This window comes from Ischnura elegans, chromosome 10, assembly GCF_921293095.1.
Source record: "Ischnura elegans chromosome 10, ioIscEleg1.1, whole genome shotgun sequence".
Lineage (NCBI taxonomy): Eukaryota > Metazoa > Arthropoda > Insecta > Odonata > Coenagrionidae > Ischnura > Ischnura elegans.
This window is the reverse complement of record NC_060255.1, coordinates 69,370,646-69,385,343: the sequence shown is the minus strand read 5'-3', so window position 1 is coordinate 69,385,343 and position 14,698 is coordinate 69,370,646. Positions and strand designations below refer to the sequence as shown.

Genomic DNA, 14,698 nt, shown 5'->3' with positions numbered 1-14,698 from the left:
TCCCTCGAAAGGGCGAGAAAAAGAGTCGAGTCGTATCTACTCAAAGGATTCGTAAAAGGTTGTTCTGGAGGCATATTAACAGGGTCAAGTGCTATTAGACGCGATACTCCCGGCTTGCATCTTTGTGTGTGTGTGTATGGTTTTTTTCGCGCCCGAATTTTTTTTATTCATTTTTTTAATGCCTCGCGGAGGACGTTTTGAAAAATATCGCGTTCCTTCAAAGTGTGGAGTATTTCGTCCTTTTTTTTACTCCTTTTTAACTCGTCGTCGCTTTAATTTTCTCGCGCGCCCTTAGATTTCCTCGTGCCGCGAGGACGCAACACGCTCACTTTTTAATGCGCGTTTCGTTTGTTAATTATTATTTTTCTCCTTCGTGGAAGTAGGGAGGAAGATGGGGTAAAAATTGAAGTGCGAAACAAAACAGGGCGAATCTTGGTGCGCTCTCGTTTCCCCAAGTTTTCGTTTTCCTTTTTCGTCCATTTTTTAAATTTAACTTCACCGGAAGCTTGGAGGTGCGGAGGACAGAGAAGGAAGGAAAGCAGCATATAACTGTGCTCATGGATTCTTTAGCTCCTCGCCCTTGGTTGAAGTGCCCGGGGTAGGTGTCGCCTCAAGTGTTGGAGGAGAGGGTCAGGGCGTAAGGACGTGGATGTCGAGATTGTTGAGGAAACGAGCTGCGTTGTGACTTAAAGGGGTCCCACCGCGGATTTATGGAATTTTGCGACTTGTGATTAATACTTGAGGTCCGCGAATAAATATCTGCCCTCTCTTTATACTTTTTAAATTACTGTAAATTATAAATTGTTAGGTAGTTGCATTTAGTTACTGACGCGTGGCAGTTATACGCACAATTGTAAATTCTAAATCACATGTGAGTTATCCCATATTAATTAGAATTGTTATTTTTGTCGTCATTAAAGTCTGTTTTTCATCTAGTTATTCCCTTTCAATTTTTTTGTTTCAATATTCGTCTCCCTCATTACATGCCTTTCTACAACCAATCGGTTAAGTGAAATAATGAATTTCCTCTTACTGGAAGAGGAGGTCTCTTTTTGATCTTTTTTCTTCCCCATTTCTTGTATTAGCTTTCCCGTACACGCGATTTTAGTATTATTAGCCAGTCTATGCCTTCTTTTGCAACCTTACATAACTTCACTTGGAAGAATTGCCCAATTTCCTCTTATCAATAATCATTTCGACTGCTTCCTTGATAGTCTTAACCTTCATTTTTACTCTTGCCTACTTAAGTCCTACGAAACCCCGCTAAGATAATACGCGAATATTCGTGTCACTTCTAACGGTTCTCGTTGATGCCTTAGCTGCGTATGGAGCGTGGAGGAAATTATTTCGACTTTGATGAGCCCAATCTCCATATCTTCGGGAAAAACTATAAAACCATTCCAACCCCTCATAATCTCAATGTGAGCGTATTATTATTATTCTGATGGGTGGATGCCATTTTCTCCGCAGCGTTTTCGTACATGCATTCATAATATGAAGTGGAGCGCTCTTTCAACGCCACAGTAAGGACGGTATGAAAAAAAATGATATCTCTTACGCAGAGAACGGGCCAAAAGTCGTTGAGTAGTGTGTGTACGCTCGAAAAGTCGCTTGTTCATTGGATCGGATGTTAATTTCCCATCGCCCCTCTGATTCCCATCAAGGTGTTCTCTTGGCACCACTAGAGATATCTGTCGAGTGTTTCACGTCGATGGTGCGATCGTGGGTGGTCGTCGCGGGCCCCCGCATAGGAGCCAACAGGGGTGCTTTGGTGCAACAAAATTGAACCCTCTACCCTTGCGCAGCCGGCCGTGCTTTTGAATACAAAGCGTTTGCCTAATCATTTATGTCATTATGAACGTGCTGCTACCTGTAACAATTCGATTATCATATATAAATCCAATTATTAGATTTAATTCTGCGATTTTAGGCCGTAGTTTATGATACTGGTCATCCACTTAAGCTCGCCGCTATTGTAATAACTCAGTTGTACTGTTAATTGGACTGCCAACTTGAAATAAAGCATGAGTAGGAAATGGTTTACTGTTTTTTTTCATATGAATACATGATTCTGAGAGTTAATAGAAGCATGGACAACATCATCATTAACTAGCAATTACCCGGATACGATAGGTATACTAAGTGGAAATCACACTATATTTTGCGATCAGTTATGTTAATTCGGAGAATTGAATGGAATCCGAAGTCGAGATTAGCTACATTTATATGTACACCGTGGCGAATAGAAGTTTCACCTTTGGATTCTAACCTGAGTAGATCATTTTTTGAACCCAATGTCGTTGTTTGTTGACCTTTTTTTCATGACTGTCGTTATTGTTAATGAATTTAAACGCGTTTATATCCGGAACAAAATTCAATTTATGCTACATTTGAAATATTTTGTTCGAGCTCTGGAAAAACCTCGTTATTTACCCTCTAATACCACTAATATTTTGAGGAGAGCGAAATGGCTAAGCTAGGTTTCAATTCGTGAAACTTTAGGTAGTTGTAGCACTTCCCCTCTGCGAGACCTCGTCTGCCCCATGTTGAGCATGTAGTAACCGCTCTCATATTCGGCGGTGGAACCCCCTTTTCGACCCCGAAACCGACGCGATCGTAGATATGATGATGGCCCACTCGAAGAGGCCAAATATTCGACCATCACCGGGCACTCATTCACTCTCTCTCTCTCTCGACTTTCCGGGCCTCCACTTGGGTCCTCTTGTCCAGATGGGCCGAGTGACGGGCTCGCCATCACCGCCTCTTCACCGCTCCGATACCCACTTTCAGAGCCGTACTCAAAGATTGCCCCTCCCGCTCCGAAAATAATTGCACCGAGTCTGTCATCGCGGAAAAAATTGGCATCTTCACTTTCCCTTCTGTTAACAACGGGCAGGAAGTACTCCGAAAAGAGGCTTGTTCGGAAATAGGGAGGGTCGCCTATTTGCGAAGAGTGCAGAGAACCGTAAAATAGGCTCCAAACCTGTGTATTCTGTATTTTAGAGGGTATTCCTCTGGTAGGGTGAGTAAGGGGAAAATTTCATGGTGAAAATATGATTTTGAATCAGCTCTAGTTCTCCGTGTTTGAAATAATAAGCTCTTATAAAAATTTTTTTTTTTAAACCAGCTTTTATATTTAGATTACAGGGGATGAGCAACGTTTATATATGACACAAAGCAAAAAAACTCAGTGACCCCGAAAAACCAAAAGTGACGTATTAAAAAAGTCACTATATTTATTAAATTTTCAGTGAATGGTAAGCCCCCTATGTTTCAAAATGCCACCCCTATGCTTTTAAATGCCTACCCCTATGTTAAAAATGCCACCCCCCTATGTTAAAAATGCCACCCCGTACGTTTTATGTAACGGTAAAACAATATTCAAACATTTACAACACCTTACAATTGTTAATAAATATATGAAGATCATAATTAGCTGTTGTACAGTTTTCACAAATTGAGGGGTTGGAGAGAAAAAGTTATATTTTCATGTATTGTCATCGGAAATGAAGAAGTGTGCAAAATTTCAGCGTTTTTGCTTCACAGGAAGTTAGTCAAATTTGAGTTACAAGATTTGTACCAGACAAACAGACAAACAAACAGGTTGGTGAGTTGATATAAAGGCTGGAATAAAGGCTGGAAAAATACCTCACTTTGCGGAGATCTCTGGATGTACTCAAACTTTGAATATGCTTTTGAAACGAGTATGTTTAAGACCCTCACAGAGGTGCTTGGGGGAATAATGGTATTGGAACATCAACCAAAAACCAAAATAGTGTATAGATTATGACGAAATAATAATTTTTCCGTATAATCGATGAAAATCACAAGTGATAGATGGCCATTATCAATAGGTACAGAGGTTCTCTTACCTCTTGATATTGACCTTAATAAGGTCGAAACCGGTAGATTTTTTTAAAAATGACACTATGTAGACTATAACAAAGTTCATTATTTAATCTATCATGATTATTTTATCTATTATATTTAATCCTATTCGTGTGATTACAACTACTTTTTAATTATCGAGATTAAATAGATCGCTCTGGTCTCGTCGCTGCCCTGTGGACATCTTTGAAAACCGACAAAAATGCGACCTAGGTGCTAAAATAAATCAAGCTTCTACGGGACTGACCGGTCACTCTTCCATGTAGTCTCCTTGCAACCACCCCTACCTAGATTGCATGCAGTCATACTCACCCTCGAATAATCCCACAGCTGGAGAGTTTCGTACTGGCGTTCTGGGTGGCGGTTGAGTGGGAGGGGATTTTGCACTGAGCCAGGCCACTCGAGACGGGGAATTGGAAGAGAGAGAGAGAGAAAGAATATAAAAAAGGCGTGTTTTTCGTGTGCGGTGGAGTGGGGTTTAGGAGTGCAGAGTTTTATCATCCTCAAACTCGACTGCCCGCCGCGTAGTTTTTTCCCGTGAGTGCGATATTTTTGGCTCGCAGCGGGTCGGATGGATAGAGGCGTTGCGCCGCGGCGCTTCGCTCTTGTCACGCCGGGGAAAAGGATCGAGTTGGCACACGCCGTGCGATGAACGGCCGACGAGAAACTAATTGCCGGCCGTCCGGAGGAGTTTGTTGGCCTGTTAGTTAACAACGACGGGATCCGCTTCCCGCCGGCCGGCTTCCCCAAAGCGCTCGTGCCAGCGAATAGTTTTAAACGGTCCCAAATGGATGTGAGCCCGGTTGGCGCGAGTCGCCGGATCGGTGCACACAAATCTGATCGAGTCCCATTTGTGGAAAAAAAAAAGAGATGGAGCTATCTGTTTTTCGGGTGAAATATTTCGTTTTAAAATACCTTATATATCGTGAAAGAAAGCTTCAGTCAAGTGCCAGATTTTTCTTTCAAAAGATGAATGGTCTTAGTCATTTGTCTTTGTGTTTTTGAAAGCACAATTTTGTCTCTTTTGTTATAATTTGACTTCTTTAAATTTCAAGAGTAACTTGAAAACGTATTCCTCTACAAATACTTCATGTATGATGAAGAGTTAGATGGAAGATGGGACTTTCTAGTCCCAATCTCGCCAAATAAAGACGAATTATTATTATTATTATATCATTATTATAATAGCTGTGTCATTTTATGTTTTTACCTGGAACTAGCTTGATTTTTATTGCATCGAGAACTAGGAAATACTCATTTTATACTATATTTGCGTATAGTGTTACTTAGGGTTTCTACGTACCTCATCTTGCTGTTTGCATTTTTATGATTATGAGGATTTTTTAGTGAGGAATGTATTTAAGAAATTTAGAGGAATAAGATGATATTATGAAAAAAATGCATCGGGATCAATTACTCTCGGATATACGTGTTCATAACGGTGATCTCCTATTCTCCTAAATTATTCATTCCTATATTTCGGCACTTATTTTATATCCTGTAATCCATCCATAAAAACGTTTCTTTTATTCTTTTCCCCGGCGTTAAAATTCCTTTTCCCAACACAGATTTAAGTGTCCTCACGGCTTTTGTTGCTTATCACACCATCTTTCTTCTCTATAGTCTTTGAAGAAAAGTTAATATCGTAATAATTGATTAATACCTTAAACTGCGGACATGTTGTCGGAACAACTCGCATACACTATCATGCCAAGCGGTACGAACAATCCAGTGTCCTTTTTTGTCCTTGCTTCCAAAGCTTTCTTAAAAAACGTAATTCATTTTATCCCGTGAAATGTCGAAAATTTATTTTGGACCTCGTTTTTTAATTTAAGCGTTGGAAATGAGATGTTAACACCTTAGGGTTTATTTTCAAGCTCGGCTCATGAATTGACCTTAATGAAGTTTGCTTCTCATCTCTTTCTGAAGATTGTTTTGGACTCGGCGTCAGGAAATGACCACAGTTGTTAGGCGCCCTGGAAAGTAAGTTTTCGAGCGGAAAGCGGCCGTTTTTCTAGGGGTTTCATCTAATTTTTCCTCCGTAAAATTAAGTTAACCACCTCTCTTTTTTTCACTCTGCCGTCATTTTTTCCTGAATCCACCCTTCTCATTGTTGACTTAGCTTGCATTTTTGAAAGGCCAAACTCTCGACCTGTCTTCAGTTTTAATTTATTTTTTTACATCCTCTCAGATTTGAGACGATTAATCTTATGGAAACCTCAAGAGCACACATCAAGGGCAGCTGTGCCTGTATTTAATGAACTATCCCTCGGGTTCCTCCGAAGCCTTCGCACGTATATCATTCAATTAGGATTACTTTTTGTGTTTCATATGTAGTTTTCACCTATTTGCCGTGCCAAGAAAAATTCCCTAGAGTCATCTTCTTATTTACTTACGTGCATTCGTTTCCTGAAAATGGATTAAGTACATTCACTCTAGTATTTATGTCAAATAATAGGCAATGATGCTTCCCTCTGAGTTCATTATTTTGTGCTGGACACATCGAATAATATAAAGTATACATAGATAATTAACCTTTGTGGTCATAGAAGGCCCTTAAATGGGAATTTCTGAATTAATTATTGGCTGTACTGATTTCATTTAGGGCCCAACGAACCTCATTGATATCTTCGTTAGAACAGTGACTACACATTTATAATTGCGGTAAATATTCTTTAGCCTTCTGTGTTATCCTGCTCATTTCCAGATACCTCTCATGGTAAATTTAGAAAATAGATTCCTATTTTATGGCAGTACAATGTGTAAATCTCATAGGCGCGAATTTAATCGGTAGGTAAATTATTAGTCATAAGAGATTTTTTGCGAAATTTTCCTCTCTTTCACCCTTGTTGGGCATATGTTTTCTCCACACATCCTTCAAAAAGATATCTTATTTTATATCATTACGTGGTATTTCTTCGGTATAAAATTTGCTGTCGGGGATTCTGCTTTGATGCAAAACGTTCTCTCGATAAATTTCGTGTCCATAGTGGTTCCTGCATATGAAATTTCCGAATAATTGCCTCGGACATTATCGTAGTTAATTGAAGGGCCCGTACTCTGAGATTGCTCGATGGGGTAAAAAAATGACAATAACGTAATGAAGAAACGCTTTAAGATTTAATTTTGCTCTCCAGAGTTAACGCTTCACTCTTTCGTTTTTTTGGGGAGGGATGGAGGAAAATTAGATGGAAAAAAAACTTCGTCGAAATTAATTTAAACCACCTTTTCTGGCGAGTGTTCTTCACTCTCTCCCTGCATATATTTCTCATCGTCCCCTTCCTTTTTTTCTGCACATATGTGTACGTACATATTTTCCCATCCCATTCACGTTTTTCTTCCTTCTGCTTTTTCCGTTTACTCCCGCACACTTTTTACTTACGAATTCGTCTTTTTCTCCTCTCCTCTTTTTCCTCTCTCCGGTTTGCCCTCCCAATCTCCTCTCCTCGCTCGTTTTTCGCTCGCGCTCATCTCCAAAATTAATGGAAATTCAGGGATCCACCCTCAAACCTCCGTAGTGGCATCGCTGCCTTCTCTTTCATCGAGATACCCTCTCTGCCCGTCCATCCCCGCAATTCAGTGGGCGGCTGGTGTCGCTCTGGTGCAGGCTTTTTTTCTCTCTCTCGAAAGAGCGACCCCTAGAGTCGGGAATGTGAAAAAAAAGAAAAGGGGTAGGGCGAAGGAAAATGTGTTAATAATGAAACATGGCCGCCGAGTTCTCTCTTTTCCGCCCTCCGCGTCTCCGACCCTCTTCTTTTCTCTATCACTCTCTTCTGTCCCCCCACCTACCCCTATCCAAGCCCTATCCCTATCGCGTTTACTTCCCTCTCCACCCTCCCTGCCAAACCCATTCGTTCACCTTCGTTTCCTGCTTTTTTTCTCGTATTTTTTTTCCAACTCGGAAGCCAACCCTTTTGCCGAAAATCTCCCCCGATTTTTTTTTCCCTCAGGTCCTGACCCTATCTCCCTGGATTCCCTTTTCAAAGGGTCTCTCCTCCCTCGCGGTCCGCAATTGTGCGCCCATAATCCTGATACGTGATTCCATACCATCCCGTTGATCCACCTCCTCCTCTTATGTCTTCTTTTATTTTTCGTGTCTGTTTGACCTCTCCTTCCATTGGCGTTCCGACCGGCTTCCTCCCCCCCTGCCTTCGCACCGGAGAAACTTCGTTTCATCCGCACTCGGTGAAGGCTTGTCCCTTATTCGATGTTTAAATTACTAAAAATAATTAACGATGTTGATGGAGGGAGTCGACTTCATCATTGCGAATGTCAGTCAGTGGTCGCTTTATGATCGATTTTCAAGGTCCGCTCTAGGTCAATGGTCGAGGAAATGTTGCAGAAGATGGCCTAGTTAATTGTTGTTCTACTACTGTTCTAACATTATGCAGAACGTTAACTATAATCTTTGTGTAGGCTCACGCGGTGTGGTGGAGATTCTGCGGAGAGGCTTACGGGATATGCACTGCATGTGTCCTTCTTCGTAGAGAACATTTTCGCCAGCAATGTTGCTGGCTCCTTCAGGCTGATGAAGTTCTGAGAGTGGTATCATGAGCCTTAATGTTCGTTGAAGTGAATTTTCGAAAGTTCCCGTATTGTGAACTTAATAATTAAGATTCTCAGTTGGTGTACTCGTGTTCGTTACGAAGTCACTTTTGAATTAATTTTACGTTACGAATTCGTTACGGAGTTCATTTTGCCGGCCGAACAAGGGATGGTGGGTTCTAGTCCCGCTTGGGTTAGTTTCCTCTATCCAGGGCATGGTTGTTCGTGCGTGTGCGATTGCTGAAATATTTTATAAACCTCGATTTAAAAGGTCAATATGTGCTGTCTGCGGTATGGAAATACATTTTAAGAAATAAATAACATGGATATTTTTAAGTTCATAAATCTCTTTTTTGTCGAATCACCGGTATTTAAGTTTACTGTGCTTTGCAAGTTTGGGCTCAGGTTTTTATTTCCTGAAAAAGTCGGTGCAACTGAATTGAATGCCTATATTTGTCACTTCTCTGAGTATCTACATCTACATAATACCCACCAAGCCGCCTATAAGGCGTGGGGCAGGGGGTGTGAGGACACTAGCCGTTTACAAATAAAAAGGAAGGGCTCTACGGAAATTACGACAAGCATTTATTAAAATCCTTTATGATACGGGGAAAAAACGAATTCCATACCTATCTGTACTGCAAAACATCTCTCTTAATTTATCGCTGCTGTCGGATCTGGAAATATAGTCGGGCTCTAATATTATGTTCTCCAAGTCGCTCTTTAAGATATTTATTCTCAATTGTTCAAGCTATTTAAGCCTAGCGAGTAGCCTCCGAGTCTCCAGCGGCTTCTCCCGGTATCGCATGAGCCACAGACCTTCCATTCCTTCTTGAGAACCATCTTTCCCGTATTCGCTCTCCTATCGCGCTGCCGCCAATATCCTTCCTGTAGAAAGGGTCGATTCCGCGAAACGGATTCGCTGTATCACATCTCGAGATTGGATATTGTGTGAATAACCCAGTTTTCCTAGTTGGCTGGTTTTCGAAATCTCCGGCCGGAATTTAATGGCGGTAAAATCCCTAGGCCGTCTCCTTTTATCGCACTCCTGGTACGTAGCGTACTTTATTTTGGGACTGGGATCGCAATATCCGCTAGCTGTCACAAACATCGCTCCGTTCTGTTATCGAGTTATTTATGTTCCTCCGATGAAAATTTTCGTAAAAGTTTCGTTACCCTAAGCCCTCTCCGTTATACATATATAGGGCTGGAGTGGCCCCCATATATCCCTCAATTTTCGTTTATGACTTCCAACAGATATAAAGCCCGCTTAAAGTTTTGTCCTTCCTGCTTTGGACTATGTATGATCAGTTTTAGTGCATAAAAATTGTAAAAATAAATCGATCAAATTAATTGGAAGATCTTGTATGATGTGAGGCATGATGTGGTGAAGTTCTTAGTATTAGTAAAATTCGACATTGCAATATTTCCACTTAGTTTTATTTTGACAATACGCGTTTTGTTGCTGCAAACATCATCAGATAATTTTTTGTTACAGCGAAACGCGCGTTGTCAAAATAAAACTCAGTGGAGATATTTCAATGTCCAATTTTACTAATATTAATTGGAAGAATTTTTTAATCCCTAGACCCTAGATACACTCATTGTTTTTTTTGTTTAATATAGCTCATATTTACGTCTCTGAGAGCATTAACAGTTTATTTTGTAATCATTAGAAGAGTAGGTACTAATTGGACTTTCTTAAATTATGGTGTCCAGTACCTGTACTAAGGCAAGGAAATACGTAGATAAGGGAAGGATGCTGATAGATTTTAATGAGGAACAGTGTGACGAGGGAAGAAGAGATTCTGAAATTGACTATGCATTCATAGAAAGAATTTGATAATTTTCAGATTATTCTTCATAACGATCCGAGGTTAATGAAATATTTCCAGTGGAAATGTTTTTTATTAGGTAGGTACCTGTTTTGATATGCTGAGGCATTAAATGAATGTAATTTTTGTCACATTCATCATCATTTTGATTCCTAAATGAATTTTTTTGTCTGTGAGAAGCCAAGAGATATCGTTCTTTCTTCGCGCGGTGAATGGCCATTTAATCAGTGCTGTTGACTTTTTTTCCACACCTTTTTTTAATTGACGTTTAAATCTATTCAAAATATTTCCGTCATGCTCTTGTCTTTTTTCTTTACCCCTTTGTCAGCTCTAGCGGCTCACTATCATAGGATATTGTGTTGATGCAATGATTGATAGTTATTTCCTCTGTAATTTCATATTTGAGAATCAAAAGTAGGGTCCGAGAGCTGTCGAACCATTAGTGTACACAGTAAAGTGGCATCGTCATTCTTCCTCTAAAATCTTCTCTTAGGTTGTCATAGTTTTTATTTTTTTCTCTAGGGCTACCCGTCATCTCCGTCCTTCATTTATGAGTTATTTTGTTTCCATGTGTGTTCGCTCATAGTCCATCCCACTTTCGACCCTAGTCTCATCCGAATTTCCGCGCACATCGCACGTGATGGCCTCTCCGCCCTATTTAAGCCGACTAAAAGAAGCTACGCTCTTGATGACGTTAGTATTTGCCGTCCCTTTGACAGGAGGCATGTGGGTTGCTCCCGACGGATAAAAGAACCCTCGAAGCCCGCGCCTGTGAAATTGCCTCCGCGTTCGTCATTTTTTTTCGCGCGTGTGTGTTGGCTTTTCATCTGATGAGAGTCAAGGCAATTCAGCCTCTGGGACGTCATTGACCCCCCTTCGATGAAATTGTGCAAATTTTCACTTGACCGACTTTCAGCGGGGTGATAGATCCGGGTGCGTTCCTGTACATAAACTTTTTTAAATTCTGCCTTATAACGAGTACTGGGAGTGACATTTACTCTGCTAGACTTCATAAACATCTTCTAAGAGAGATGTGGCCCAGGTAAAGAAACTGGCCTGCTACCTTGAATGCATGCAATTCACCCACCCGTGGCTTATTCCTGGGTGAGCTCTGCCCTTACCTACCCCAGCTTACCTTTGGGTTGAATCCCTGAGTTAGTGACTCCACAGGTACGGGACAAGCGATGGCTATTCTTCTCTTAAACGATGCATTAACTAGAATTCTTCCAAAATCTAGATTCAATTCTATTCAATGTCACTGATAATCTCTCTCTGAATTGTAGTTAAAATATTAGAAACATATCATAGTCCATCCCACTTTCGACCCTAGTCTCATCCGAATATCCGCGCCCACCTCACATGACACATGGTGGCCTCACCGCCCTATTTAAGCCGACTAAAAGAAGCCACGATCTTGATGATTTTAGTTAGTCTTTTGAATAAAATGGTGGACTAAGACTAGAGCGACCGAGGTGAAATCATAGGGTAGGGAAGTGTAGGCTTTTTTTTGTACGAATTTAGTGTATATTAGATTCATCAATGAATTTCTCTCCACTGCTATATGCAAAAGTATATATAATAATTTTGTTGCAGAGATGTTTATTTTTATGATAATAGCTCCATAAAATTATGGGGTTGCATTGATTTAGTCGTTGTTGGTAGGTAGTCTAGTTACAATATGTGCCGCTTGCTTTAGGTTTATCCAGGTATCAGTATACCCAATGTTTTGTTTTTATCGTGCGAATTTGAGCTCAAATGTCGTGGTATATCTAGCATATAAAGTGTTTTGTTTAAATGTAAGTGTAAGAGTGTAAGTGTTATTTTATTAACTTCGCTCTGACTGTTACTTAATAAGTGTGAGCCTTTTATAAATTATGAACAGAGAATATGGGTGTTGATTTTGTTCAATGGTAAGGTAGAAGTGAACCTAATATTAGTTTGTAAGCAATAACTATGGGTGTTGATCTTGTTCACTGATGTCAAATAAATTAAATGAAACACTCCTAAAGGAAACAAGAACAACAACCTTACAACATATGATCACAAATATTAGATAAATGCAAGAGTCAAAGTTGTGGAAGCTCTTTCATGTAACTAAGAATAGGATTTCATTGGGATGAGGTCATGCATACTTTGTTAGCCTCAAATTTACAATATAAATTTCCGTTGTCACTATAATGAGTTGTGTTATTTATTATGAGCGGGCAGGTTAAGAATGTCTGGCGAATATATATTTAGAAGACTCTTGCTTGCTTACAGGCGGCCATCATCTCAGCCTAAGGGAGCAGAAACACCGATTGGGAGGTACTTATACTCGATGATCATTTCTTTTCATATATTTTACTCGTCTCCCATGGAAAGTACCTGCAAAACCCAATTCACACCAGTTCACGCATTCTTATAACTTCTAACCCCTCCTCGTGTGTTGCCATCCCTGGTTCCCGGTGAATAAGCCACAACAGGGATATGCCACTTTTTATTGTGTCGAACGAAATCGATTCTGCCGTATAGTATGCTTAGTTTCTTCTTGATAACAAGTTTCTCTTGCCCAATTATTTTTTTTTATTCTTATTTTTTGGATATAAGAGAATAGATAATGGTTTATATACATTGAATGCTATATTGATCATTGCTGCGTTTTGTTTTCTGACTGGCATTTCTGGTAATATTCCTGATTAATATTGTAGCCCATTAATTATAATTGTTTATTATAACTATCCCCGAGCTGGATGAGGAGGTCTTAATTAATTGTTTCATCTCGTTTTTTTTTGCTCTACGAGGCTAGCCCAGTCGAGCTTAAACATATGACTGAATAAATCGTGCGTAGAAGCTATGATTGTTTTGAGTCTTACTTTTACCACCCTCAAATTAATTTATAAGTCTGTAAAGGCTCACTTAAAAGAATAGAAGAATAGCTATTCTCTTCGTCTTGAGGTGAAACTCCAGTCGTTTCTTGGTGTTGTGGCATTGTCTCAGTTGTGATTTACCTCTCACCGGGAACCGATTACCATTAACAACTGAATTAATACTAGCTTTTTCACATGTTATACGTATCGTGGTATTAGTGTTTTGAATGCTCTCTATATATACCCGCAGTCCATGCACTTTTGCCTGCACGGTCTTGCAGTATTTTTATTACGTGTTTGTACGTGTTTTGTTACATTCACCACATTTATACTCCACCCCACTCTCACTCTCTCCTCCTTGGTGCTTGGTGACTCCCGGTTGTCTTGTGTGTCCGTCCTGTCTTTGCGAGTGTCTGATGTGCTTTTGTTTTTTTTATTAATAATTAATTGGGGTCTTCGGGTCGATCCGGAAAATGTGTTGAATCACAACTGTTTCTTTCCGTGACCCGACGTCCCTCGAAAGCCTTAAATATAAGCTACATTACTCATAAGCAAGTCGAGTAGTGACGTACCGAACTATCTTTAATGATCGTTGTGATCGTTTAAGATCTTTGGGACGTAACTGAACTGAATGTCGTATATATTGTGTGTGTTATATTACGGATGTTTATATTTTGAAATTTTCTCTAGGTACCTGTATTTTTGATCTGATCTCCCGTCATGTGCACTGTTCTTTTTGCTAAACCGCGGGTAATTTTACAAATGAGTTTTTAGTGGCGTTTTAGGTTGCCTGATCTAGCGATACATTTTTCCTGTCTTGAGAGTGCGTCGACGGCTGTAATGTCATCCATGACAATCTGCTAATGACTACCGTTCTCTGGTTCCTGAATTACATGAGTTAAAGAAGACCTTTAAAGCAGGAGGTTTACAGCATTCACAGCGTTTACAGCATTACCTTACCTTTGACCCAGGAACCGAGTGCCCAATGTTAGGCTAATGCTTCCTCCTTTGCAGATTAGTGTGACACTAAGGTCACCGAACCTAAACTTCGCGTTCAAGAGAGTTTCAATGCTTAAAAAATATCTTCCTCTGCTTATCTCAGTCTGTTTCAATAGGGAAATCTCAATTTCAATACAGATCTTAAATAGTTTTTATAATTAGTTGTGGAAGCCACTCGGGCCCCGTATTTTGTATATTATTCTTTTTCATTTCGCGTCTCAATGGCGGATTCTGTCGCATTCCTCTTTTTATTTCGCACGCCTATCTTTTTATATTTTAAATCTCTCTCTCGTGTTGTATTTTCGTCCATTCCAGCTCCTTTTTTTTGCACATTCGTCCGTCCGTGTTCATGTCCGTTTTCCACGAATAAGTCGTCCATAATCGTATACTTTGCAAGGTTCTCTTTTTCTCTCTTGCTACCTCCTCTTCTGCCCACCTACGCTCCATATACCTTTTCGTCACTTCCTCTTTCCACGCCCAAAAAAAACCTATCTGCCCTCCTACCAGTGTATCCCTTGAGAAAAAAAGAAAAACTTGTACACACTGAAACGTGTATACATATATTTCACTCCGGGGAAAATCTCG

At 40.1% G+C, this 14,698-nt stretch overlaps 1 protein-coding gene across 6 annotated transcripts in view; it reads left to right on the top strand.

The window, feature by feature from the left end:
* LOC124166372 (transducin-like enhancer protein 4) overlaps positions 1 to 14,698 on the top strand; it is a 531,827-nt gene that overhangs the window by 452,500 nt on the left and 64,629 nt on the right. For 4 of the 6 annotated variants that reach the window (XM_046543868.1, XM_046543867.1, XM_046543870.1 and 1 more), the window contains exon 8: positions 12,528 to 12,572. The exons of the other annotated variants lie outside the window; for them this stretch is intronic. In XM_046543868.1, coding sequence (XP_046399824.1) covers positions 12,528 to 12,572 — 45 coding nt within the window. The remainder of the gene's footprint in view (positions 1 to 12,527; positions 12,573 to 14,698) is intronic. 6 annotated transcript variants of the gene reach the window in all.